Source organism: Truncatella angustata (assembly GCF_020726525.1).
Source record: "Truncatella angustata strain MPI-SDFR-AT-0073 chromosome Unknown BKA67scaffold_7, whole genome shotgun sequence".
In the NCBI taxonomy this organism is placed as follows: Eukaryota; Fungi; Ascomycota; class Sordariomycetes; order Amphisphaeriales; family Sporocadaceae; genus Truncatella; species Truncatella angustata.
In genome coordinates, this window is record NW_025763387.1 from 2,061,486 (window position 1) to 2,088,412 (window position 26,927).

Below are 26,927 nucleotides of genomic sequence, written 5' to 3' on the forward strand. Positions count from 1 at the left end.
ATTGACTACATTCCTGTCATACTGGATTGCATTTCCATCAGCCTAAAACCCCCCCTTCAAGCCCACCACTGGGACCACGTTGATGCCCTAAAGAAGTGGAACACGCCGGCGGACCATACAAATACTGCGAAGATCCACTCTCCTGCCAATTTTCGCATGAGGCACCCGTCAAGGCCGAGATTAGATCGTGCTCGCCATCTTGCCCACTAGCCAACCTCGAATGGGCTATTTGTACTCTTAGCTGTATGAAGAACGGCACTGGTTCGTAGCTGCCCCTGGATATCCCCACGAGACGTTTGGTGTGCCGGCATAGCAAACTATGAGCCAGGCAGGAGCAGCATGATAAGTGTGTCACTTGAGCACGTGTCGCGAATCGCACGAGTTCCTGGCGGCACGTTCATCTAATTGTCGCGCCAGAGTCCTTCTCTAGAAGCCCCTTGGCTGCAGCGATCTCGGCCTCGTCGTATCCTTGCCAGCCCCGTTCTCCGGCCGAATATCGACGAGTAATTTCTGCTAACTTGGCAGTTGCAAGTTCATCAAGTGAGCGCAACGTTGCCTGAGGCGGCAACGGCAAAGTGTCGTCATCCGGTTGTTTTGTCGTCTTCTGAGGCTCACTCAGCAGCTGCTTTGTTGTCTTGTACAAGATAAGTAAGCGGCCGAAGGGTTTTGAGTACACGGAATCTCACCAATTTTAAGCCATAGTATCCCCGCAAATAGTCATCACAGAGCTCCACGCTCCGAGAGAATCTCTTGAGCGCCTCACTGAGCTGCTTCGGCGTGTCGTTCTGCTGTGTCGACTTGGCTGCCATCAACAGCAACTCGCCTAATCGCGCATGAATCTTTGAGTTTGAGGTCAGTGATGTCATAAAAAGGGTCGCACAGATCGCCGTCTTACATTCCACGCGTTCGGCTGCAAGACAAGAACCTCCTCCAAAGCAAAGATAGCTTGCAAGTACAGCCCCTGAGAGAAGTACATGTCCGAGAGCTCGGACCATGCCTCGCTGTCGATTGGCGAGAAGTCAAGAAGGGCAATCAGAGCAGCGACGGCGTCAGAAGTCCTGCCTAGAGATCGCAAGAGAGCCACGCGGCGTTTAGCAATAGGCTGGATGCAGTATTAGCATCCTCTGTCCGTAGTCAGTAAGCGTAGGCATCTTACAATGTTGGTTGGGTTCTTCTCCAGAATGGCCTGATACTCCTTGAGTACCACCTCCAATGTCGCATTGTCCTCGGCATCTGCCTCTTTCAAAAGACCGACGAAGGCCATGATTCGCTCATTGTCGTCACCAAAGCGGTTAATAAGCCTCCCCAAGCATTGGTGTGCTGACTCCTCATCACCGGTGCGCAGGCATGATAATAACAGGTTCTCGTAAATGGTCCAGAGCTCGGGCGTCTCTGCTGCAGAGAACAACGATTGCAGTACTGATGCCGACACTGCGCCAGGCGCTTCCTTGATGATCTTTGGTGCTTGCTGTGATAGCTGCAACGCAGTAGCGGGCGGGAGGTGAATCGGAGGTCGCAAGAGCGATGAAGACATAGTGATTTCGGAGTCGGTTTGCTGCAGTAAGGCGAAAGAGTCGATGTGTTTACTGTCTTTGCCCACAGATATGAATCTCGAGGAAGAGGATTCAACGTGAGGATTATCTGGTGTTACTGTCTTAATAAGGTGAAGCTTGGATGGGTAGCTAAAGCCAATTGATAGCATAGCGCTGGGACGCCCCCGAGGTCTGGAGGAGCTCCCCGGTGCGCCGGCCGCTGTTTAATCCGCTGTGGCTCGCCTACAGAGCGCCCCCCCGGCCCCCCGTTGCCTGTGACATTAGGGATGTAATCATGAGCTTATTGAGCAGCCCGCACAGCTCTGCGCGCATTGGATTGCTTTAACCTAGACTAACCTAACCTTAGTCTACATTGCAGTGCGTTACGTCTTTCGCATCCAATCTAATCGGTCGCGGTCATCGCGGGGCACATGCACGGGCACAAGATCACTCATATTGAGACCATCTACCTCCGTGGTTTCCAACTCAGACCACTGGCCTTCGCGACGGTCCTTGGTCGCGAACCAGATATTTTCCCAGTCTTTGAAATAGATACCCACACGTCCTGACCCAAGATGCTTTCTACCTGCATCATCCGGCCTGCGCACATTTACACCCTCTGATAGCTCATCCCTTCCCGTTACCGCTACCGAGCCCCCCTTACGAACTCCCAGCGCCTTGGGAGGCGCAATTTGTGCAGCCATGTTCGAGAAATCACTGTACGACCTCATTCGAGGCATGCGGAATCACAAGGGCAACGAACGAGAGTACATCCAGAACTGTCTCAAAGAATGTCGTGCCGAAGTCCGAAGCCAGGACCTCGATCTGAAGGCCACCGCCCTCCTGAAGCTCGTCTATCTCGAGATGTTTGGACATGACATGTCCTGGGCCTCCTTCAATGTCCTCGAGGTCATGGCTTCGCCAAAGTACCACCAGAAGCGTGTCGGATACCTGGGTGCCATACAGAGTTTTCGCCCTGACACGGAGGTTCTGATGTTGGCAACAAATCTTCTTAAGAAAGATGTGACAGGCGCTTCCACCACCACCATCGCATTGCCTATCGTCGCTCTGCCTCACCTTATAACGCCCTCGCTGGCCCTCTCAGTCCTCTCCGATCTCCTGCCGCGGCTGGGCCACTCGAATCCCTCGATACGCAAAAAGACCATCGTCACCCTCTACAGGATGGCGCTGGTATACCCAGAAACCCTGAGGGCTGCTTGGCCAAAAATCAAGGAAAAGCTGATGGATCCAAACGAGGACTCTAGCGTTACGGCAGCCATCGTAAATGTTGTCTGTGAACTGGGCTGGCGGCGGCCTAACGACTTTCTCCCTCTAGCGCCCCGGCTCTTCGAATTGTTGGTGGATAGTGGTAACAACTGGATGGCAATTAAATTGATAAAACTGGTATGTTCCATAGTCATGGTGTTGTTCTGACCTGCTCGTTGATATGATATAGTTTGCTACCCTCACTCCGCTCGAACCTAGGCTCGTACGGAAGCTTCTCCCACCTTTGACTGAAATCATACGGACAACACCTGCTATGTCTCTGTTGTATGAATGCATCAATGGCATAATACAAGGTGGCATTCTAGGAAGTGGAGACGACGACAGCGGCAGCGAAGAGATCGCTTCGCTTTGCGTCAGCAAACTGCGCTCTATGATCATGATCGATGGTGACCCGAACCGTAAGTATTCCACCAAGTTAAAAACTGGCCGGCCGCTTGCTAATTGTTTTGCCAAGTCAAATATGTCGCGTTACTAGCATTCAATAAAATCGTAGTGACACATCCTTGGCTGGTCGCCCAGCAGGAGGATGTCATTCTAGAATGCATTGACAGCACTGACATTTCTATCCGTATAAAGGCTTTGGACCTAGTTCAGGGCATGGTAAACAGCGACAACTTGGTATCAATTGTCAGCCGTTTGATGCGCCAACTAAAGCATGCTTCTGCAGAGGATCGCAATGGTGCTTCTACAGATCCCGCTGATTTGGAATCGGACGAGGAAGCGCTGGAGCGTACAATCAACCCTGCGCAAAAGACCAAGGAACGAGCTCCTCCCCTGCCTGACGACTACAGAATCGATGTCATCAGTAGGATATTGAGCATGTGCTCTCAGCAGAACTACAGCAATCTGAGCGATTTCGATTGGTATATCGACGTTCTCATACAACTTGTCCGGACAGCGCCTCTGCCACGGCCCGTTGATGATGTGGAATCACTTGCCGCAACAGGGAGGCCCAACGCGGGCGACGTGTCAGAAAGAATTGGAGATGAACTCAGAAATGTGACAGTAAAGGTTCCAGCGATCCGATCGGCATGCGCAGAGGCCGCTGAAATCATCATGGGCCAATTCAGTAAAGACGCACTGAGAGGGTCTTTTATTGTATCTGGGGCCTTGAAACCCGTGGCGTGGATAATAGGGGAGTTTGCTGCCGAGACTCGTGCATCGGAGGACAGTCTGAATCTACTGTTACAGACAATTCCACGTACCTCTTCTGCGGAAGCCTTGGCAGCATGCGTGCAAGCTGCCACCAAAGTCTTTGCGCTGGTGGCTGGTGACAGTCTCGCTGTCTGGACACCAGAGAGGAAATCCAAGATTTCACTCTTGATGGCACGCATAATTCACACTTTCGAACCTTTAGCTATGCACCCGAACCTCGAAGTCCAAGAACGAGCTGTTGAATTCATGGAGTTGTTGAAGTTGACGGCTGAGGCGGTCTCTAGTCAAGACGCTTCATCGGCCGAGATGCAGCAAGATGCGCCTCTACTTCTTACTCAGGCTATTCCGGCTCTTTTCGCAAGTTGGGAGCTCAATTCAGTGGCAACCGGGGCTCAAAAGAGTGTGCCGTTGCCCGACGATCTTGACCTTGATGAAGCTATCAACCCGAATCTTAATTCTCTACTAGCATCCGCCGATTCGATCACTGTACCAGCAGATGAAGCTGATGAGTTTGAGATATACTACAACAAGAGACCTCCCCCAACCAGTATCGCTTCAGAGCCAGCACTCAAGCGTCTTACAGACACCAAGGAGGAAGTGGTCAACTCTTACCAGCAGCCAAGCGAGGATTCATACCTTGATGCAGACATTCTCGCCAGGCGGAAAGCTGAACGCCTTGAACGAAATCGTGATGATCCTTTCTACATTGGAGGAGGCAGTGGTCTTCCGGGAACCTCAACTCCAATACACAACATACTTCAAAATTCGAATGGCCCGGATTTTGATGTAGATTCAATTCCCGTTATGGAATTAGACCTGGATCATCTCAACGCAGGAGTGAGCAGTAGTCTACCCACGCAGAATCATATGCCCATTAAACCGAAACCGAAGCCAAAGCCGCGACAGAAGATTATTGTGGCAGCCGACGAGACACTGGCCGGTAGTGGTGGCTCTACGCCTCGCAACTATGATTCTGAGAACAACTCGGACAGCTTCACCAAATCACGTGCGAAGAATTCCAAAAATTCGCTCTTTCTAGGTATAAGCTCAGCTAACTTGGGATCTCTCAATCTCGAAGATGATCCTCAGGGCCAGGGCTTTGACTACGAAGCGAAGCAACGCGAAGATGCTGAGATGGCACAAGCTGTGAAAGAGGTTGAACGCTTGCGGCTTGAAATGCAACGCGCAAACGAGCGAATTCAAGTAGCTCAGGGTGTAGATGTAGAGGGAACGGTCGTCAAGAAAAAGAAGAAGAAAACTACAGTCCCCGCAGTAGAAGGCGGAGAGGAGCTCACCAAACCCAAGAAGAAGAAAAAGAAGGTCCCTGTCATGGAGAGCGGGCAGAGTGAAACCACTGAAGCCCCTGTCGAGGAAGCTGCCGAGCAAACGACAGAAATCGCAAAACCGAAGAAGAAAAAGAAGAAGGCAAGGGCAGCCGAAATTCAAGATTAGGAACGAACAGCCAAATAGCTAAGAAGCCATTGCGCGTGCTTGGTTGTAACGCATTATATCATAGACAGCATCATCCGAAATGAAAAGCATGAGCAGTCAACCCTTTAAGATGTTGCCTCTCGTCTTCATCTACACAAGTGCTTGAAATTATAAGCTACACAATTCTGAAACAACAGAAACCAGATCTTGATATTCAAACTTTCCGAGACAGGCTACGACACATATAAGCGTCACGGTGAACTTCGACTATAGCGCCACTTATACTACCGGCTTCTCCGCACAGTTTGATTCACATCTCCGGTCATTGCTTCCCTTCCCCACATTCTCCGCATGCAACACATATATAGGCTAAATATGAGCTGGGGAATTCGTCATAGATCTGCAAATGGTCCTGAATTAAGGTATGCAAGAGCCGCATGGTGATGGAGACTGCATACCGCTAATTGGTGCGTGAAGCATTTGGAGCTCCAGTGCAACCCCGCAACTTTCCCTATCTGCCGGGGAATACACCGCGGGCCGTTGGCAATGGAATGTCGGGGCTCAGCATGAAGGTCGTTACTTTCGCCGCAGCAGCTGATTGAACACAATTGGTTGGGCCCAACACTCAACAAGGCGATGTTTCCTATAGCCGGTGAATGACAAGCGCCACCATTGTCCGCGTGGCTGCAGTCAGCAACAGCTCTATATAAGAGCAAGGAGTCTGGCGATTCTAATTGAATCTTCGTTGGCTGAACCCAAGAGATTGACGACATGACTTTCCTTCTCGGCACAGTATTCAGTCTCTTGGCCTCGGGTGCCGCAGCGGCAGGGCACTTATTCCCAGACTGCGAAAGTGGTCCACTGGCCAATAATACTGTCTGTGACACCACCGCTTCTGTATCGAATCGTGCCAAAGGTCTTGTCGCTGCCTTGGATACGCAGGAGAAGTTCCAATTAGTGGTGAGCACTTCTCCAGGAGTGCCGCGTCTAGGACTTCCGAGCTATGAATGGTGGCGTAAGTTCGACCACTTAGATATCACTTCAAGAATGACATGTACTGACTCCAAAGACAGAGGAGGCCTTGCATGGCGTCGCCAGCTCACCAGGTGTCCAATTCGCATCCTCTGGGAATTACTCCTATGCTACGTCTTTTCCTCAGCCCATCTTGATGGGCGCAGCTTTCGACGACAAACTGATCGAAGCAGTGGCCACAGTGGTAAGCACAGAAGCTCGAGCATTTAACAATGCAAATAGATCAGGTCTGGACTACTGGACGCCGAATATCAATCCTTACCGTGATCCGCGATGGGGCCGGGGCCAGGAAACCCCTGGAGAAGATCCATTTCACATCAAGTCGTACGTCAAGTCCCTCATCAAAGGACTCCAGGGAGACGACCCAGACTACTTCAAGGTTGTTGCCACTTGCAAGCATTTTGCAGGCTATGACATTGAGAATTGGAACGGCAATGAACGTTATGAGTTTGACGCCATCATCAACCCCCAGGAACTAAGCGAGTATTACATGCAGCCCTTCAAGGCGTGCGCGAGAGACGCCAAGGTTGCCTCCATCATGTGTTCCTACAACGCGTTGAACGGGGTCCCGACCTGTGCCAGCTCTTACATACTGCAGGATGTCCTAAGAGACCATTGGAACTGGACAGACGACGGCTTCTACGTCGTCTCTGACTGCGACGCCATACAAAACGTTTATATGCCACATGACTATTCACCCACACGCGAAGGCGCAGCGGCCGACTCGCTCAACGCGGGTACGGACCTCGACTGCGGTACTTATTACCAGACACACCTTCCTGCGGCCTATGGTCGAGGCCTCGTTGACGATGCTGTAATCGACCAGGCACTTGTTCGTCTATACTCGGCACAGATCAGGCTAGGCGTGTTTGATCCCGCCTCGTCAACAGCGTACCGGTCTCTCACCTTCTCTGATGTGAACACTCCCGAAGCCCAAGACTTGGCGCTCAAAGCAGCGGAAGAGGGCATCGTGCTCATCAAGAACGATGGCACTTTGCCCCTAGATATCCCAAGCAACGGTACACTGAAGATAGCCTTCGTCGGCTCTTGGTCCAACGCAACGGCAGCCCAGATGCAAGGAAACTACGCCGGCATCGCACCGTTCGTCCACAACCCACTCTACGCCGCTTCGCAACTGCCTAACGTGCAGGTCCTCTTCGGAGGCAGCCCTGGCGACCCGACCACCGGAGGTTACCCGGCCGTCCTAGCTGCGGCCAGCGCCGCAGACGTCGTCTTCTACGTCGATGGGTCGAACAGCGGTGAGTCCGCGGACCGCAACCTGATCCGGTGGTCGGGTGAGCGCCGCGACATCATGACCCTGGTAGCTGGCCTAGGGAAGCCGTTCGTGTTGCTGCAGATGGGCGATCAGCTTGACGACGCGCCATTCCTCAACCAGGAAAACGTCTCCGCTATCCTCTGGGCCGGGTTCCCCGGCCAGGCGGGCGGCGATGCCATCATGAACATCGTCACGGGCAAGACAGCCCCTGCGGGTCGTCTGCCGGTCACTCAGTATCCCGAGGAGTACGTCCGCCTGGTCCCCATGACGGATATGGGACTCCGGCCGAACGAGACCAGCGGCAACCCGGGCAGGACGTACCAGTGGTACGACGGCGCCACGGTGCCGTTTGGCTCCGGGCTGCACTACACGGACTTTGAGGTTTCTCTCCACGAGGAAGACGACGGCGAGGCTCCGAGCTGGGCCATCAGCGATCTGCTTGACGGCTGCGCCGAGAACTACAAGGATCTGTGCCCCTTCCGGAGCGTCGCCGTCCGCGTCGAGAACACGGGGGGTGTGGCTTCTGATTTTGTGACACTGGGCTTCGTCGCCGGCGAGCACGGGCCTGTGCCGTATCCCATCAAGCAGCTCGTGGCGTATGAGAGGCTCTTCGGCGTCGCCCCCGGGTCGGCCGCCACGGCGAGCCTGAACCTGACGTTGGGAAGTCTCGGCAGGCACGATGAGGCTGGAAACTTGGTGCTGTATCCCGGGTCGTACAGCCTCCTGGTCGATGTACCCACCCAGGCGACGTGGAACTTTACCCTCTCCGGTGATGAGACGGTGCTGGAGGAATGGCCTCAGGATTCCGGCCCGAATCAGAACGCGACGATGGTTATGCTGAAGCAAGCCATCTAAGGTTTCCGCCGTATCCTTGTCCGCCTCAGCAACATTCGAAAGCGACGGAGTTTTCTCCGAAACCAGTAGATGACTCTGAGGTACTATAGTCTACATGTCGATAGTTGCGTAATTCGTAAATATGTAATAAAGACACCAAGAAGATGCCGGCTCTCCTTAAGCACCCTGAGACACTAGGCATCGTCCAGAGTAAGGCCCTGGACTAGGTCTTAGAACTGAATTTACTCAACCCAAATTTACGATGCCATCGGTTTAGAGCATGCAGATCAATAAACTTATACACATTCGATAATCTCAATGAGTTTGGCACAGAGACATGGGCTTAATTACGACGGCTGGCTATCCACATATCTCGCAGGCGTTTTTCGTATTTATTTATTGACGTAGCATACTGCACACCGAGACGTGGAGAGTTTATATAACACTGAGGCCATTCCCCCTTCTCGCTTTCCTGTTTGAAAAAAGTAATCAAAATGTACCATGGATAGCGGATAAACATAATAATTAAAACGTCCTCTGTACGCTTTGCAGTTGTAAGTCAACTGCTTCTACAGCCAATGCCAAAATGTATATAGCATAATCTGTACAGTATAATGTGACCTCTAAACGCCATGCCAATGCAAGTTCAACCCATGCTCTGATGTCATACTCTCGTTTACTTCCCGTCTCATCCCATCCATCACATTATATTTACGCCTGTGGGTATCAAGTGGGTGCCGTGCCCGCTATTACAGCCGAAGCACCTTCAGCCGTGACGTCGTCACCGCGGGACTCTTTCTAGAAGTTCGTGTGACGCCCATGGTGACCGTTCTGATTCCCATTGATCGGCCGCGAGCTGTCCTGGGTGTATCGCGGGTTGACGGCAATGTCATTCTGGGCGTGGTAGTTCTCCTCCAGTTCGCGCTCGGACATGTTCATCCCCGCTGGCTTGAAGCCAACACCGCCCCTACTTGTCTTGACTGCCGGGTACAAGTCGACGTAGAAGGAGAAGATGTAGAAGGAAAAGACGAAGGAAACGACCCATTCGAGGATGGCCGCAATGTCGTACATTTTCCTGCGGTTCATGACGCCAAAGGCAATAGCGAGGCCCAGCTCGATGAAGATGAACATGAGCTTGATCCAAAAGGAAATGCGAAGAATGCGGTGTTCACGGTTTTCTTGTTGTGTGTTAGCATTAGAACCAAGAAGATTAGGAAGGCGTGGACCTACTTATGCCCATGCGCTGATACTCCCAACAGATGAATATAGCCGAGATCAGGTATCCACCAATGAAAACTGCCAGAAAGATATCATGTAGGCGCGGGTAGTGGGCCGTGTCGAATCCAGACAGGCATGTTAGGCCGACGGTCCCGGCAATGGCAAAGACGATTGTCAGCCCAGCAAGAACCTTCTCGGTAACGGTGGTGTTTGGGACCAGGCGACCCTTGTGTCGCAGCCATCTGTCGGCGCCGAAGGAGAGATCCAAAAAGATGGTGGTGATGATACAGCCGGCCACAAACAGGGGCTTGAGTTCGGCGGCTCCAACATCGGAAATATATGCGATCCTCTGATCGGGGCCCATGGAATCGTAATGTGTCCTATGCGTGTCGATGATCCAGTGTAGCAGGAGACCCAGAAGGGTCGTGAGCCACATGGCACCCGAAATAACGGGAAACCACTGCGTGTTTGTTGTTAGTCTACATGGATTGTGTATTCCACAGCCGTTGGTGTGTCTGGACTTACCCAATACGAGAAGATTTTGAACATAACCGCGGCTTCTAACTATACTCTCTACAGACGTCTATGAACGGGGGGTTTGCAAAGGAGACGAGCAAATATGCGCAAGGGAAAAGCGAATGCCGTGGATTATTATGATTGATGATTTGCAACACCCGGCCTAGGACTAGGCTCTGGCACGACTGGGAGACAGTGTCGTCATATAAAGTGGACTTTGACTTTGGGCTGCGGTGGCTCGTCCCGACATACGCACGCCGGGTCCATCCTGATTTCCTAACGCCGATGCAACGATGCTATGAGAGATGGAACGCCACCTTGGCGCGTCAGAATTTGCGCAAAGGAGTGCGGCTTGGAGTGAGCTAGCAGGCTAGCAGTCTTAGCTATCGCTAGGCTCTGTGCGGGCCCCTGTTTTTTTAGGGGCATTACTCGTACATTGTAGCTCTTTTGATGTCAGGCATTGGGGGAACTGTCAGTAATTGATTGCTAGGGAGACATGTTTTTTTGTTGTGCATGACGTCAAACAAGGAACAGCCGGAACCCACTTGACCCCTGCAGATGATCCCGGCTTTTGGGCTGGGTTTCATCCGGCGCTAAACTTAAACTTGATCTGGGGCTTCACCTAACATAGCATGTAATTACTTGGCACACATATGAACGCGCCCCATAGAACATGGTAAAATTTCCCGCCTGGGGAGACGACCTCGGGAGCCTTGCCAAGCATCCAACGGCACGTACCCGCCAATCGTTATCGTTCGCTAAGCACCATCCCTTCCGAGGCTGCGAGGCTGACCTTTTCAACCCACCTCGACGTCGAGGTGCAGCTCCCAGCTTCCTTCCATCGACACGCTGTTCTGACGCGAAACCGAACGGCTGATCCGGCCATGGCCCTCTCCCCAATGGTCTTGCATCCTGGAGATGCCCTTCAGAACGGTGGCTCAAGACCAGCAACCTCGCCGTTCAAGATTGTCAATTCTACCGCCGCTTCCTCCAACGGGACACCCGCTACATCTGTAGCTCCAAATGCCACTGCCGCTGTGCAGTCGGCATCTCTGGATCTAGCGGAACAGCTCAACGAGGACGAGAAGCGCAAATATGTCAAAGGTATGCGCCAATGAATCGAGCCTCCCTTGTGTCACCCGCTAACCAATCCCAACTTGCGACAGGCAAGAAGCTTGGTGAAGGTACATATGCCAATGTCTACCTCGGACATCTGCGCAACGACCCGTCCGAACTCGTCGCCATCAAGAAGATCAAGATTCAGAAGGAATATACGGAGGGTATGGCACCAGATGCCGTGCGAGAAATCAAGCATCTGCAGGAACTCTCGCATCCGAACATCATCACGCTACACTCCGTCTTCTCATCGAAAGATCAGAATCTCAACCTGGTCCTTGAGTACCTTCCCTTCGGTGACCTGGAAATGCTTATCAAGGATAACGATGGTATACAATACGGCCAGGCCGACATAAAGGCGTGGGCTGGTATGCTCACACGCGGAGTCTGGTTCTGCCACGAGAACTTTGTTCTGCATCGAGATATCAAGCCCAACAACTTGTTGATTGCCGCCGACGGAGAGGTCAAGCTTGCCGATTTCGGCCTGGCGAGGAGTTTCTCAGACCCTTACATGCCCATGACCTCGAATGTCATCACACGCTGGTACAGGCCTCCCGAGCTGCTTTTTGGAGCAAAGCATTACTCGGGAGCTGTCGATATATGGTCGGTTGGCTGTGTGATAGCGGAACTCGTCCTGCGAGTACCATATATGGCAGGCAACACGGAACTCGAACAAATCAAACTCATCTCTGATTTCATTGGTACGCCGACGGAGGAAAACTGGCCCGGCGTAACGTCGTTGAGGGAGTATACCGCTGGCGACAAAGTCACCCCTGTACAACCTAAATCGCACTACCAGCAATGGTTCGGGTCTCTGGGACCTGATGGTATCGACTTGCTCATGAAGACCTTGATTCTGGATCCGAGGAAGCGAATCACAGCGCGCGGAATGCTGGACCATGAGTGGTGGCGTAGGGAACCGAAACCGACACGTAAGAAGGATTTACCTCGCAAGTCAGATGGAGGCGCAAAGTTGGGAGCAGATCTCGGACAGGCTCCTGGTGCTGTAGACGATGACAGAGGCAAAAAAGTGGCACGGAAACTAGACTTTGGGGCTGCCAAGTAACTTGGCACTGCTCATATCATAGCTTCAGGATCGCATATCGGTTTGGCGTTCTGGAGTTCAGGCCTGTCATATCAGGGGCACTCGAAAACATTCGAAGAGCTAAATTGCATCATGAGAATTTTGCCATGTGGCATTCAGATTTTGTACAAATTTTTACACATATTTGTGATACTATACATGATCCCCAGTTGACCGCATGGAGCGATGCCGTCCTGCAATAGGGCTGGATTCTACTTTGCCCATGTCTGTTTGCAAATGTGACGTTTTGCCCGTCTAGTACTTCTCACCCTTCTCGCGCATCTCACGACGCTCCTGGATCCTCTTCTTGTACCGAACCTGGGTCCTTCTTCTCTCACCACCATCGATCTTCCTGCCGCGCTTGTCTTCCCACATGCCCTCTGTCGCTGTGATTCTGACAGCACCGTCCTTTGCCGGCAATGCGTAGGGTCCAACGATGGTCTTTGCACCTTTGACGGAGAAACCAGAGACCCGGCTCAACGCTCCCGGCGCCGTCTCCGCGGGGATCTGTCCTTCCGGCACGTTGACGACATACTTTGCGGGCTTGAGCGGATCCGCGCCCTCGTGCTCGAGCACGCGCAGCTCCGCGGTGCCCTCGGGCGACACGTGCTTCAGGTCACCTCCGATGCCGAACTGGCCCCGGCAGAACCGCTGCCGCCACTGGATCAGGTACCGGCGCGTCCGGGGCGGCTCCACGCCGAGCTCGGCCAGCTGGCTCGAGGTCAGGGAGAAGAGCGACTCCCACGAGGGGAACTTGGAGGCGTGCGAGCCGAGGCCCCGGCCGATCAGCTTCAGGAAGGTCGGCACATCGGGGCAGAAGGGCGTCGGCTCCGGGATGGTGGGCGCGGGGCGCGAGGCTGCCGACGACGAGGCCCGTGTGGAAGGGGACGAAGAGGCGAAGACGGCCGGGCGGGCGATGTGCTGTGGTATGAGGGCTTGGCGCAGTAGCTGCGGGCGGAATATAGGCTGGCAAAGGGGGAAGAGGCTCTGTTAGCTGGTCTGGATGCAAAGGACATGGTGTTTCTGGTGGCTTTGCGTACTTTGAGCGCGCCCATGATGGCGGTGTGCAGAGTTTTTTTCTTCTTCTCCTTTTCCAGATGTTCAGAAACGGGATTTGCGCATGTCCTGCTGGGCGTACGGGTTGTCTTGTCGTGGCTGTCTGCTGCCCGCTGCCCCGTGATAGTCGCTTGGTCGTCGCTGCCAAATTGGAAAAACTTCCCAAGCCGAAGCTCCCCCCTGCCGATTGATTGACGGGTTGAATGATTGATTGGGTCGGCCAAAGAATTTCCTCAGCTCCGATGTGGGGACCAGGGAACTTGCAGGCAAAGAGCGACCCCCCATAGGATGAACTGGCTAGTCTTGATTCAACTTAGTCCAGATTTACAACGGGCCCAGTGGCGTGCGAGGCTGCCAGGCACAGGGCAATTGACTTATAGCCTTGCCCCGCCGTCCATCATACATCTACCTCCTCCATCCCGCCCGCCCATCTTCCTTTCTTACCGTTCATTTTTTTTTCTCTTCTCATTCCATCATGAGATAGCCAGGGCGATCTACCATGGGCCGCCGGTCATCAACAGCGAGGGCGGCGATGCCAAACAAGAATGATAGCGTGCATTTTGCCCAGCTAGGACCCACGCGTAAGCCATTTACTTTCATATTCGGTTGAGAGTTCGGGCTTTACTTCATTTTACCTATTTCATCTATTTCATACCACAAATAGGCATCGTGATCCGCAGTGTCCAGCTTTTTATCGCACATCATCTCGACTCACATCTGGCATCCTATGTTTTTGATTTTGTTCTTTTTTGCTGCCTCCCCACGTTTACTTCATACTAACAATTCCCAGAACCTTTTCCTGATGATCTTGTCAGACTTATAGAGTCTTTACCACGTGATGGCATGAATGGCGGCGATGAGCCTCCTACCAAACGGCCACGTTTAGATGCTCAGCAAAGCGCCATCACTATAGCGAAGAGTAGTTTAGTGATCAAGCGACGTACTCGTATTCGTGCAGATCCAGGTTCATTTAAGCGATTCAGAATCGAGCGGTTTCTAAAGCTGCATGCTGAACTCTCAGACCCGGGAAAGGCGCAAGCATTGACAATTTCCACGTTGTCGCGATCGGAGTATGGCCAGTACAAGTTTTTGATCACGGGTGATTTTGGTTCACCTTCACCGCACTTGGCCACTATCTTTGATGTGCTCAGCCAAAGTCGAGATAGCCTTTCTAATGATGGTGCACTGTATGTCTCATTCAGCGCCCATTTTGACCGAATACATGGAGAAGACCGCCTGTTGTTGCATCTTGATTTGATGTGGAATCAGGCGAATAATATTTACAATGGCCTGCGCAATTCCAAACAGCGCAAGATCTCCAGCGAGATTCAAAGACAATTTTTATCAGATCCAACACGGCCTCTGACTTCCGGCGTCTTGTCGCCACAGGCATTTTACGGAGCAACCTCCATGACGGATGAAACTTATACTGATCTCGAATCAGTAAACGTGCCCCGTCTCACTTCCAATCTTTATCCTTTTCAACGAAGGGCTTTGCAATGGTTGCTGGCAAGAGAAGGCGTGCGATGCGTCTCGACCGGCCATGGATCCGTTGAAGTTGAGGATATCCCGGAAACATACCCCAGAGACCTTCCTTTGTCTTTTCGCAAATTGGATGATGCGGGCGGCGGCACGTTCTACCACAGCGACCTGTATCATGTGGTTACCAGAGACATCAGTCCTTGGCATGATCTAGACTCGTCACTCAAAGGCGGAATTTTGGCAGAGGAGATGGGTCTGGGCAAAACTGTCGAGACCATCTCACTCATCTTGCTTCATCAACGGCCACCTCGGTCGCAGGGCACCATCAATCCTTACACAAACCAACCAGTCACAACGACAGGCGCGACACTCATCGTAACACCGGAAACTCTGAGAAGGCAATGGGTGAGCGAAGTCACAAAACACGCACCAGCCCTGCGTATCATGGTTTATGAGGGACGGACGAAGTACAAAGAAACCGAGGAGGAACTCATACGACAAATGCAGGACAACGACGTTGTAGTAACAACCTACAATGTTCTGCGGACCGAAGTCCACTTCGCAAGGCCTGAGCCGGATCGTTCAAGGAGATATGAAAGGTCTCATTCTCGGGCTTCTTCGCCACTAGTGAAGTTATCGTGGTGGAGAGTGTGCCTCGATGAGGCACAACAAATCGACAGCGGCGTCAGCGCTGCTGCTGAAGTTGCAAGACTAATTCCGAGGGTCAATGCTTGGGGTATCACTGGTACACCGGTCAAAGAGAAAATCAAGGATCTTTGGGGCCTTTTACTCTTCCTGCGTTACGAGCCGTTTGCTTCTTATCCCCTGATCTGGGATAAACTTGCATCAACGCACCAACATCTTTTCCGAGAGTTGTTTAACAAGCTGGCGTTGCGGCACACAAAGCATGCGGTTCGACACGAACTTGCTCTTCCCCCGCAGAAGCGCTACGTAATCACGATGCCATTCACAGCCGTTGAAGAACAAAACTATCGCAGCAGGTTCAAACAAGAGGTAGAGGCTCTGGGATTGGATACTAGTGGCCTGCCACTCATCTCTGCAGAGTGGGATTCAAATACACCTTCCACCATAGACTCCATGAGGCGCGCTTTGGCCTCTCTGAGGCAGACTGTACTTCATCCACAGCTGGGGCCTGAGCGAGTTCGTGCATTAGGTCACATCAACAAAGCTCTCAAAACCATCGATGAAGTCCTTGATGCTATGATTGAGCAGACCGACACTATTATCAAAACACAGTAAGTTTCTTTGAGTCATGAATAATGGTTACAGCTTTCGTCTTGTAAAATATCTTTACCAAGAGACATGATCTTGAGGCTGACAATTCTTCTCGTAACCAGTCAACGTGCTTTCCTAATTGTCAAGCTGAGAAGAGGTCAGTTGCTGGAGAACTCTCCCAGGGTTCGCGAGGCCCTCGCGATCTGGCAAGAAGTGCTTCAAGATATTGAGATTCTTGAAACAGAATGCCGAGAGCAACTCCGCGTTGAGACTGAGAATGCTACACGCACTGGTGTTGATGACCAGCCAGTATTCCATGATGAGGGTGGTTTTGAAGATGGTGTAGATGAGGAGGTTGTGCCCCCTCGGCTGGGTGAAGCGCGCCGAAGGCTTCGTAGCGCACTTGATTTGAAACACCGAGCTGTGTTTTTCATTGCCAGTGCTTATTTCCAAATCAAGTGTAATGATGATATGACCGAGCCGGAGTCCGACGAGTTCAAGCGCCTAGAGCAGCTCGAAATTGAGGGCTACGAAGAAGCCAATCAGATCAGAAAGGAGATCCTTCAGGAGGTGCACAGTAAAGCATCCTTCTATATGGCAGAATTGTCAAAACGAGCCGACAATCAGGACTTTAGTGAAATTCCCGAATTTCAATGTCAACTCAGAGCTGGGATCGAAACCAGTCGTCACCTCGAAGAATATGAACAACTAAGTGGCATACTGAATGAACAGGCCAACATGATTGATGAGTGGCGAGAGCAGGTTGTACAACTACTACTCAAGCCGCTGGTTGACCAGGAAGAAGATGAGATTACTGGTGAAGAATACGAAAGTTCCACGAAAATTCAGGACGAACTGATGGTTTACACAACTATACTTCGAGCTGCCATTTCTGATCGACAAGATGCCCTTAGCGGACTTGTGAACGAACGCACCAAGCATGAAATGAATTCCTACAAGCAACAAGCTAAAATTGGCGAAGGTGCGTTTCCAGAGAAGTTCTTGGAGCTTTTGGAAGTCCGTGAGCAGGTGAAACCTCGTGAGCAAGTGAAACCCAGTGACCTGCCTAGTTCACTACGAGCAGTCACGGTGAATCTCAGGGAACTGGCAACCAAATTGCAGGCCAATAACAGAGATCGGGCTGACGCTGAACTACAAATTGTCCGTGGATTACAATCGCTAATCCACGACGATACTCTTAAGCAAACAAAGACCAATACAGAGTTGGAAAAGGAACTTCACCTTTTCACTTCTGCTATGAACGCTCGAGTGGAATACTACCGACAGCTTCAAGCCGTCTCCGACACAGTAGCTATATGGGACCGCGAAGAGGACGAGGACGACGATGCGCTCATGAGAGGTCTCATGGATGAGCAGGTCAGATGCAAGCAAAAGATGGAAGCTGCAATTGCGACACAGCGGTATCAAGTCCATCTAAAAGCCCAAGGGGATGTGGCTGGCAAAAAGACATGTCCCATTTGCACGGATAGCTATACTATCGGTGTACTCACCCCCTGTACGCATGAGTTCTGCAAAGATTGCATCAAGACCTGGGTTGCTGCCCATCATAAATGCCCACTTTGCAAGAAGCCAATCACCATGGCTAGTTGCCACGAGATTGTCATCAAAGAGTCGAAACTCAAGCTTCGTCAAGACAAACAACAGTCGGCGCCGACTAACGACCCGCAATCGCCAGAGTCACCTCATAAAACTCACGCAAGAGGTATTTACACAGATTTCAGTGAGGACAAGTTGAAAGAAATTAACGACGTCCCATTGGATGGCCCTACGCTCCCAACCAAAGTCAACGCGATTGTCTGCCATCTTCTTTGGCTGCGTAGGACCGACGCCGGTGCAAAATCAGTAATCTTTTCGCAATTTGGTGCATTCCTGGAAATCCTGAAACGAGCCTTTGACCGCTACAACATTGGGTTCTCTTCTTTTGCTACTAAGAATGGTATCACCCGCTTTAAAGAGGACCCAGCGATCGAGTGCTTCCTCATGGATGCAAGATCACATGCCAGCGGTCTGAATCTTGTTAACGCCAACCATGTTTTTCTTTGCGAGCCTGTGCTTAATACAGCGCTGGAGTTGCAGGCTATTGCCCGTGTGGACCGAATCGGTCAAAAATATGAGACCAACGTGTGGTTATATCTTGTGGAAGGGACAGTAGAAGAGTCGATCTACAATCTCTCCACGAAGCGCAGAATAGAGCATATGACAACAACTACGAAGGGCAAAGACAAAGAGTCATTTACCCCTTTGATATCCGAGGACAACCTGGAAGTTGCCAACTCGATGGAATTACAACAAGCGAATCTGCTCAAGCTCATGAATAAAGATGCCAGACTTGGTGAAGTTGTCGACAAGGGTGATCTCTGGGAATGCCTCTTTGGCCATGTCGTTGCGCAGAGTGATGCTGAGCAGATTGAACTATCGTCCGATCCAAGATTCGAGGACCGTGCTGTCAAAGGCTTCCTGGCTGGACAAGCTGCCGAGGAACGCCGTGAGGCGCAGGAAAGGTTTCTGGATGAAAAAGAGCAACAAGCAGCCTTGAACGCAGGGCAGCAAGAAGATACAGAAGACGAAAACGATGGCATGGAGACGCTTGAAGGTTGAAATCCAACATGATTTTCGGGTTGTGCCACTTTACAAATCCCTACTGATTCATATACCTGGCGACACGATGATGGATTAGTGGAGTTTACTTGGAATGCATATAAGTTTATGAGCAGTATCATTAAATGTCGTTGTGTCACGTTGACGAATCAGCCGAATCAAGAGTAAGCTGATCTTCCTATAGAGCTGTGCGAGATGATCTGGGCATCTAACCATGTTTTCTTGTTCGTGCCCCCCCCCCCCCCCCCCCCCGGGTCTCTGCACTGCATGAGTGACATCTCTACCAACGAGTTGATTATGTGGAAAGACATTGACCAACTGATTATATGGTGTAACGGCCAATTGGTACGGATGTAGTGTTTATGCAGTCCAAGTGTACAGCGTTGCACGATACTCGATATTCTCATCCAATCAACTTTCGACCAGAAACGGGGCGACGCTTGGCTCATGTACAAAGTAAAGCTTCTAGATAGAGAGGGGATACTCATGATGTAATTGAACATGACGCTGCATATGTCATGGTCTCTTTAACCACCCTACCAAGACTTCGAGATACACTTCTTGTCCAACTACGTTCCAGGCATCGTGTCGCACTTTCTCATGCTAGCATTTTATCTATTGACAGGCTCCTCTTAGTGTGAATTCTGAGGATTAGTTGAGACACTAGCCACTTGGCCTTGTCAAAACGAGAAGGTCGTATGCAAGCTGAACCCAGGCGGAAAGGAGATCAGCTTCTCTTTTTTCTTTTTTCTCAACGATGACTCCCTTTTCCTGTTGGAGCAGGGGGGCTTCCCCATACTCCACCCAAAGTGCCCAGCAAGATAGGCGTTGCCGGCTCCGAGTAGGCGGTAGCGGCGTTTCGGCTCGGAATTTGCGCACATATCCGGACAATCCAGATTCTTCGATATACATACGAGTATGGCACGACATTTGAAATAAAAGCCAAGAGCTCTTGGGTAGCCTAAGACTGTATTATGTTATACATGAGAAAGCCGATTCAGTGGTTCGTAGAGAACCGAGATCTCTTTGTGAACGATTCATTGGTGGTGTTTACCGGGCCGAGATATAGCTTTGCAGGAGCAAGGCAACTGGCAAATGTGCGAAAGGTGCGAAAGACCCGCTGCCAGTCGGAGCTCGGCTAGTGTCGCCGGTCATTTCGGAATTCCCACACCACTCATTCGGCTCGATCTAGAACACAATCGTCGCCTACGACACTGGGGAATTTCTTCAGTAGTCGAATCTCCGAAGAATAGATGAAGTATTTCATCTCTAATCCGTCATTAGTGATTGTCTGCTGCCTGAACAGATGTCAGGCGTATGCTGCTGCGAAGGTAACATGGTAGGATGCACGCTGTGTATGATACAATACTGGAGATGTTACTGTAAATACCAGAAATTGTACCAAGTATTTGAATATTTCAGCTCTTTGCAACAGATCAGGCCTGCAGTGTCACACTGGTATGTGACACTACACACTCGATAGAGATGGTTGACCCTAAAGCAAGACAAGCAACGCCGGACATTGGTGCATACATTACCCCCGCAAAGCCCGTGGTTGTCCACTAACTTAACCTAAGCAATCATTTTCCGCCAACCCAGGACTGCGGGTTTTCAACGAATGCCATGGTGCTTTAGAGCTGCTCCGTTACATGGCTTACACTCACACATCATCATGACTGCTGCATAATTCGAGTCAAACATGCAGCTTAGCGAACTTCTATCACACCGCAAGCTGCTGCTTCATGTAAGCGGCGTGCCCACATCCGATCCGGGTAGCTTTTAGTCGCCTAGCTGATACAAAGTACCAAAGCCGCATTTTACGGAATCCGTGTCGAAAACCTCGGACATTTCTAATGGCCTGACAAACGCAAGCTACTGTAGGCATAGACTGCAAACCCTGGTATGACTTGCTGACAAGGCTTAGCTGCCTGTTCATGAGAGTCTAGTATTACGAATCTTCCAGGCACATTACAACATCGAAACTCCACCACTACGGGCAGCGGGTGTTGTTGAGTGGCGGTTGGACCGAACCCGACCGAAGTTGTACACTTTTCGTTGTAAATTGCTTGGTAATGCGGATTACAGCAAGCCTGGTAGAGTTTCTTGGTCCCGGACACTTCTTCCGGTAACTAACTACGCGGCGACAGACTAGTGGCTATTAGGTTAGTTTCTTCGAACCTCAACTACAGTAGACGTAAGCTGTAATTATGGCGAAGAAATGGCATCGTCATCAAAATACGATTATGTGTATCGAGCAAGACAGTCGGCAACAACGGCACCATTGCTAAAGTGACAGAAGCCGTCCGTTTAAGCATGGAAACAACAATCAATACCTGCTCAGTAGACAAATCTTTGAACATTGAACCCCAACGAATACTACGCTGCAGAAGCCCGGACGAAACCTTCAGTCCTAACCTGCAACTAATTAGCCGTTTGCGCTAGGATAGCAGCGCCCATCTCCCACCAAACGCGCCTGCACTGACGGGCGGCGTTTGAGCCATGCACCGACCTGCCGACCTCACCGACAGGCCCTGGAGGTAAGATCCATTGGTCACTATCTCCATGCAGCCCCCCCTTGTCGCTTTCCTAATCGAGTTGGCCGTCGGTTTTTTTTGTTTTTGACTCATATATGTTGGATGATAGAGAACAAGCATCCATGGCATCTTTTGTGGAGTTGCGGGGCAATTGAGTCAAAGCATCATAAAACTATTATTCCCACGTTTCGTCTTCCTCTCGTGGCCAGGCTAGGCGACTGCTGTTTCTCTCTTACTACTTTTTTGCTCGCTTCTCGACAGTCGGCCTTGTTAAGATTTTAATCTGCTGTGCCCTCCCGGAGAATTAGCCGTTAGACGACTCGCCGTCCGGAGTAGGTATTTCAATCACTAGTAGGGGACTTGAGTGAGTGCGCGCGCGTGCCAAGCCCGAACACTACTCGTATTCCTCGCATTTCTCGCATTCTAGCCCGAGTGGCATCTGGATCTCTTGGGAGATAGGATCAACATACGACAACAACTCACGCACTTGAATTTTGCGAGCCTTGCGCATTGCGCAAAGGGCGCTTGAGCGTCGTCGGTCAAGACTATGGCAGACCCAAACCGTGCTGAGGCCATTGAAGACGAAAAGGTCAAGCCAGCCGACCCCTTGGCTGAAGTCAACGAGCCCAAAAGTTCAGAGCCTGCTAGCCCTATCTCACTGGTGGGAGAAGATTCGGAGGACGCAGAAGATGAGATCAGACGGCAGGCGGAGCATCCGCAGAAGCGCGCAGAACGGGAGGAGATCAAGCGTACACAGAGCCACGCCACAGATGCGAGCGTGCTATCGCGGACAACTACCGGAACTTCAGCGCCCCCAAAATCAAAGCCATGGTACAAGCAACCCAATCCGCTAAGATGGGGTAAGATTCCACCGATACCAAAGGAGCGTGGGGAGTCCAGAGAGCACAATGCCGGGTTCTGGAGCAGACTGACTTTCCAATGGATGGCGCCGCTTATGGACGTAAGTGTTGCCCTACCAACACGATTTCCGAGAACTCAATTTGCTGACAGAGACGTAGGTGGGCTACAAACGTCAGCTAGATATGAAAGATATATGGAAAATAAACCCAAACAGGTCTGCGGATGTGCTTACCAACAGACTCAGACAGTCTTTCGACAGGAAGGTGAAAGAAGGAGGGAAGTACCCACTGCTGTGGGCGCTTCATGAGACCTTCTTCTGGGAATTCTGGATCGGCGGCATGTGCCAGTTCGGTGCATCCATCATGCAGGTATTGTCACCATTCACCTTGCGTTATCTGATCCAGTTCGCCACAGACGCATGGAATGCACAGCAACGGGGAGAGCCTACACCGCACATTGGTGCCGGAATGGGACTAGTTATCGGCGTGACTATAATGCAAGTTTGCCAAAGTTTGGGAATGAACCACTTCATCTACCGGGGTATGATGATTGGTGGCCAAGTCCGAGCTGTTCTCATTAGCGTCGTCTTCGAAAAGTCCATGGTCATCTCCGGGCGCGCGAGAGCTGGAACCGACAAACCGAAAGACAACGCCAATGAAGACAATGTGGACGAGAAAGATAAGAGTGGAAAGCCCAAATCCAAGCCTAAGAAAGACAAGAAAGGTAAGGGACAGCCGCAGAGTGATGGCACTGGGTGGAGTAACGGAAAAATTGTCAACTTAATGAGCGTGGACACCTACCGTATCGACCAAGCCTCGGGGTTGTTCCACTTGATCTGGAACGCCCCAATCATTTGTCTGATTACGCTCGTCCTTCTTTTGATCAACCTGACGTATAGTGCGCTGGCTGGTTTCGCGCTGTTGGTTATTGGTATTCCCCTGCTCACTCGGGCTATCAGGAGTTTGTTCAAGCGGCGTTCCGGCATCAACAAGATTACTGATCAACGTGTCAGTTTGACACAGGAAATCTTGTCCTCGGTCCGCTTTGTCAAGTACTTTGGTTGGGAGAGTGCATTTCTGGGAAGACTAAAGGATATCCGTCAACGGGAAATCCACGCCATTCAGATTCTCCTCGCCATCCGTAACGCTATCAACGCCGTCAGTATGTCGTTGCCCATTTACGCCTCCATGTTGTCGTTCATCACCTACTCCTTGTCGAACCACGGCCTCGCACCAGCCGAGGTCTTTTCCTCGCTTGCTTTGTTCAACGGTCTTCGAATGCCGCTCAACCTTCTACCGCTGGTTATTGGCCAGGTGGTAGATGCGTGGGAGTCGCTGAGACGAACCCAAGAGTTCTTGATGTCCGAGGAACAGGAAGACGAGGCGGTACACAAGGCCGATGCCGTAAATGCTGTTGAGGTGGTTAATGCCAGCTTCACTTGGGAACGAACACCAACGCAAGATCCTGACAAGACAGTTACCGGCAAAGAGGGCGACAAGAAAGGAGCAGTGAAGCAGGAAACCCCAGGCTCCGACGATACGAGCACCCTGGTGGAGGAACGTGAACCTTTCAAGATCCAAGACTTGAATTTTGAAATCGGGAGAAATGAGCTTGTGGCCGTGATTGGTTCCGTTGGAAGTGGTAAAACTTCCCTCCTGGCTGCACTCGCTGGTGATATGCGAAGAACTTCTGGTGAGGTCGTTCTTGGTGCGTCAAGAGCTTTCTGTCCGCAGTACGCATGGATTCAGAATGCTACCCTCAGGGACAACATTACCTTTGGCAAAGACCTGGATCGTGACTGGTACAACGAAGTCATTAATGCGTAAGTCCTTTTTGTTTAATGCCATTGTTGTAGATACTGACAGCTCGATAGTTGCGCCTTACAGCCTGATCTTAACATGCTGCCCGATGGCGATGCGACGGAAATCGGAGAAAGGGGTATCACGATTTCTGGAGGACAGAAGCAGCGACTCAATATTGCCCGGGCTATTTACTTCGATTCCGATATCGTGATTATGGATGATCCTCTCAGCGCTGTTGACGCTCACGTTGGTCGACATATCTTTGATAATGCCATCTTAGGTCTTCTGAAGGATAAGTGCCGTATTTTGGCGACGCACCAGCTTTGGGTACTGAACCGTTGTGACCGCATCATTTGGATGGAAGGTGGCAAGATCCAGGCCATCGACACATTCCAGAACCTCATGGCCGACCACGCCGGCTTCCAGCACCTGATGGAGACGACCGCTGTGGAGGAGAAGAAAGAGGATGGAGACGAAGAGGCTGTGACTGAAGATAAGACTGCGGCGCTCAAGAAGGATAAAAAGAAGAAAAAGTCTCCCGGATTGATGCAGGCCGAAGAACGTGCCGTGTCCAGTGTACCATGGTCGGTCTATGGTCAATACATCAAAGCTACAGGAACCGTCCTCAGCGCCCCCCTCGTCTTCCTGGCTCTTGTCCTTTCTCAAGGAGCCAATATCTCGACCAGTCTGTGGCTTTCGTGGTGGACTTCCAACAAGTTCGGTTACTCTATGGGCGTGTATATTGGAGTTTACGCAGGTCTCGGAACTGTCCAGGCCCTTCTAATGTTCGCCTTCTCGATCTTGCTGACCATCTTTGGTACCACTGCCAGTAAGACGTTGCTCCGACAAGCAGTTACCAGGACTCTTAGAGCGCCCATGTCTTTCTTCGATACCACCCCTTTGGGTCGTATTACGAATCGATTCTCGAGAGATGTGGATGTTATGGACAACAACCTGACTGATGCCATGAGGATGTACTTCCTCACGATGGCAATGATCATCTCCGTCTTCGCCTTGATCATCGCCTTCTTCTATTACTTTGTCATTGCGCTCGTTCCGCTAATCGTTTTGTTCATCTTGGCTACCGCATATTACCGCTCTTCTGCTCGTGAGGTAAAGCGTTTTGAATCCGTTCTGCGCTCTACCGTCTTCGCCAAGTTCGGCGAGGGTCTCAGTGGTGTGGCCACGATCCGTGCATACGGGCTGAAGCAGCGCTTCACAAATGACTTACGGAATGCGATTGATGAGATGAACTCGGCATACTTCTTGACATACTCGAATCAGAGGTGGTTGTCCATGCGCCTTGATCTCATCGGTAACCTACTCGTTTTCACAACTGGTGTTCTAGTCGTCACATCCCGGTTCTCAGTCAATCCTTCCATTGGCGGTCTCGTGCTTTCGTATATTCTGGGTATTGTCCAAATGCTGCAGTTCACGGTCCGGCAGTTGGCCGAGGTGGAAAATGGCATGAACGCCGTAGAGCGTCTGATTCATTATGGCACGAAGCTGGAGGAGGAGGCTCCGGAGCATACGATCGAGGTCCGGCCATCGTGGCCGGAGAGGGGAGAGATTATCTTTGACAACGTCGAAATGAGGTACCGAGCCAACTTGCCCTTGGTACTCAAGGGCATGACCATGCACGTTCGCGGAGGTGAGCGTATCGGTATCGTCGGACGAACGGGCGCCGGCAAATCGTCTATCATGTCGACACTCTTCCGGCTTGTCGAGCTCTCGGGCGGACATATCATGATCGACGGTCTTGATATCTCGACCATCGGCCTGCACGACCTTCGTTCCCGCTTGGCCATCATCCCGCAAGACCCGACACTTTTCAGGGGAACCATACGCTCAAACCTCGACCCCTTCTCCGAACACGCCGATCTGGATCTGTGGTCTGCCCTGCGTCAAGCCGACTTGGTACCCCACGATGCATCCATCGACGACAAGGATCCATCACGCGTCAACCTCGACACCACCGTTGAGGAAGATGGCCTGAACTTCTCTCTGGGTCAACGCCAGTTGATGGCGCTTGCCCGTGCTTTAGTTCGTGGTAGCCAGATCATTGTGTGCGACGAGGCTACGTCGAGTGTCGACATGGAGACAGACGACAAGATTCAAAACACCATTGCCACAGGATTCCGTGGCAAGACGCTGCTGTGCATTGCGCATCGACTTCGCACCATCGTTGGATACGACCGCATTTGCGTTATGGATGCAGGACGTATTGCCGAGCTCGACAGTCCCGCCGAGCTATGGAGGCAGGGCGGTATCTTCAGGAGTATGTGTGACCGGAGTGGAATCCGCATCGAGGACATCGTGGGTGCCAGGGATGCGCTGAGTAGCGGTATTACCACCGGTAGCAGCGACGAGGGCGAGGCTGAGTCCAGTGATGTGCAAGGGAAAGAAAAGTTGTGAGATGAATCGGCGTTTTTGCTCTGGATCGCATCCGTGGAGCGAAGATATTCAAAGTGGAAATAGGCCGTGGAAAATCTGAAGTCTTTTAGAGCGGGCCGCATTGCTTATGGGAATCTGGGGAATACATACCTCCAGTATTTGGAAGGAAGCGCTCTGGCGCTGGCTGCTTATCTGCATAGTCATACAGGCGTCTCTACAAAGACTTTATCCATATTAAAGTAATGCAATTAATCCACAAAAGCCAATTGAGCGCAATGCCACTTTCGTGAACGAAGGCGAGCCTGATAAAAATTGGTATTCGCAGCGCCTATAAGACACCAACAAGGGAATTGCTTTTTTTTGTCACCGCAAGGCAGACCAGTGGTCGCGATAGCGTACATGTCCGGCAGCGGCACGGAGAGCCTCCATTGGTCTCCCGTTGGGGATTGGTCATCATGTGGC

The 26,927-nt window shown here is 51.4% G+C and overlaps 8 protein-coding genes across 8 annotated transcripts; 5 read left to right on the forward strand and 3 right to left on the reverse strand.

Annotated features, from left to right (window-relative positions):
* Window positions 1–397: 397 nt before the first annotated feature.
* Window positions 398–1,534, reverse strand: BKA67DRAFT_661845 (uncharacterized protein; the record flags this gene model as incomplete). The annotated part of the gene is made up of 4 exons (XM_046107892.1): window positions 398–634; window positions 687–839; window positions 896–1,102; window positions 1,157–1,534. The coding sequence occupies 4 exons, from the start codon at window positions 1,532–1,534 to the stop codon at window positions 398–400; spliced, it is 975 nt and encodes a 324-aa protein (XP_045955411.1).
* A 700-nt stretch (window positions 1,535–2,234) lies between these two features.
* Window positions 2,235–5,426, forward strand: BKA67DRAFT_538914 (adaptin N terminal region-domain-containing protein; the record flags this gene model as incomplete). Its single annotated transcript, XM_046100546.1, has 3 exons — window positions 2,235–2,936; window positions 2,989–3,217; window positions 3,274–5,426. The coding sequence occupies 3 exons, from the start codon at window positions 2,235–2,237 to the stop codon at window positions 5,424–5,426; spliced, it is 3,084 nt and encodes a 1,027-aa protein (XP_045955412.1).
* A 750-nt stretch (window positions 5,427–6,176) lies between these two features.
* Window positions 6,177–8,568, forward strand: BKA67DRAFT_661848 (beta-glucosidase; the record flags this gene model as incomplete). Its single annotated transcript, XM_046107893.1, has 2 exons — window positions 6,177–6,420; window positions 6,479–8,568. 2 exons carry the CDS (start codon window positions 6,177–6,179, stop codon window positions 8,566–8,568), a joined length of 2,334 nt encoding a protein of 777 aa, XP_045955413.1.
* Window positions 8,569–8,854: 286 nt separating this feature from the next.
* Window positions 8,855–10,782, reverse strand: BKA67DRAFT_576233 (Frag1/DRAM/Sfk1 family protein). Its single transcript, XM_046103556.1, has 3 exons — window positions 10,291–10,782; window positions 9,778–10,225; window positions 8,855–9,725 (listed from the first exon to the last, which is right to left on the reverse strand). The coding sequence occupies exons 1-3, from the start codon at window positions 10,312–10,314 to the stop codon at window positions 9,346–9,348; spliced, it is 852 nt and encodes a 283-aa protein (XP_045955414.1). The 5' UTR covers window positions 10,315–10,782; the 3' UTR covers window positions 8,855–9,345.
* A 131-nt stretch (window positions 10,783–10,913) lies between these two features.
* On the forward strand, window positions 10,914–12,574 carry BKA67DRAFT_576235 (kinase-like domain-containing protein). The gene is made up of 2 exons (XM_046103557.1): window positions 10,914–11,385; window positions 11,448–12,574. Exons 1-2 carry the CDS (start codon window positions 11,166–11,168, stop codon window positions 12,461–12,463), a joined length of 1,236 nt encoding a protein of 411 aa, XP_045955415.1. The 5' UTR covers window positions 10,914–11,165; the 3' UTR covers window positions 12,464–12,574.
* BKA67DRAFT_576236 (IGR protein motif-domain-containing protein) lies at window positions 12,575–13,768 on the reverse strand. Its single transcript, XM_046103558.1, has 2 exons — window positions 13,522–13,768; window positions 12,575–13,447 (listed from the first exon to the last, which is right to left on the reverse strand). The coding sequence occupies exons 1-2, from the start codon at window positions 13,534–13,536 to the stop codon at window positions 12,737–12,739; spliced, it is 726 nt and encodes a 241-aa protein (XP_045955416.1). The 5' UTR covers window positions 13,537–13,768; the 3' UTR covers window positions 12,575–12,736.
* A 612-nt stretch (window positions 13,769–14,380) lies between these two features.
* Window positions 14,381–18,874, forward strand: BKA67DRAFT_522711 (E3 ubiquitin-protein ligase; the record flags this gene model as incomplete). Its single annotated transcript, XM_046098402.1, has 2 exons — window positions 14,381–16,275; window positions 16,378–18,874. 2 exons carry the CDS (start codon window positions 14,381–14,383, stop codon window positions 18,872–18,874), a joined length of 4,392 nt encoding a protein of 1,463 aa, XP_045955417.1.
* Window positions 18,875–21,955: 3,081 nt separating this feature from the next.
* On the forward strand, window positions 21,956–26,486 carry BKA67DRAFT_522094 (P-loop containing nucleoside triphosphate hydrolase protein; the record flags this gene model as incomplete). Its single annotated transcript, XM_046098344.1, has 3 exons — window positions 21,956–22,369; window positions 22,428–24,091; window positions 24,143–26,486. 3 exons carry the CDS (start codon window positions 21,956–21,958, stop codon window positions 26,484–26,486), a joined length of 4,422 nt encoding a protein of 1,473 aa, XP_045955418.1.
* Between the last annotated feature and the right edge of the window lie 441 nt (window positions 26,487–26,927).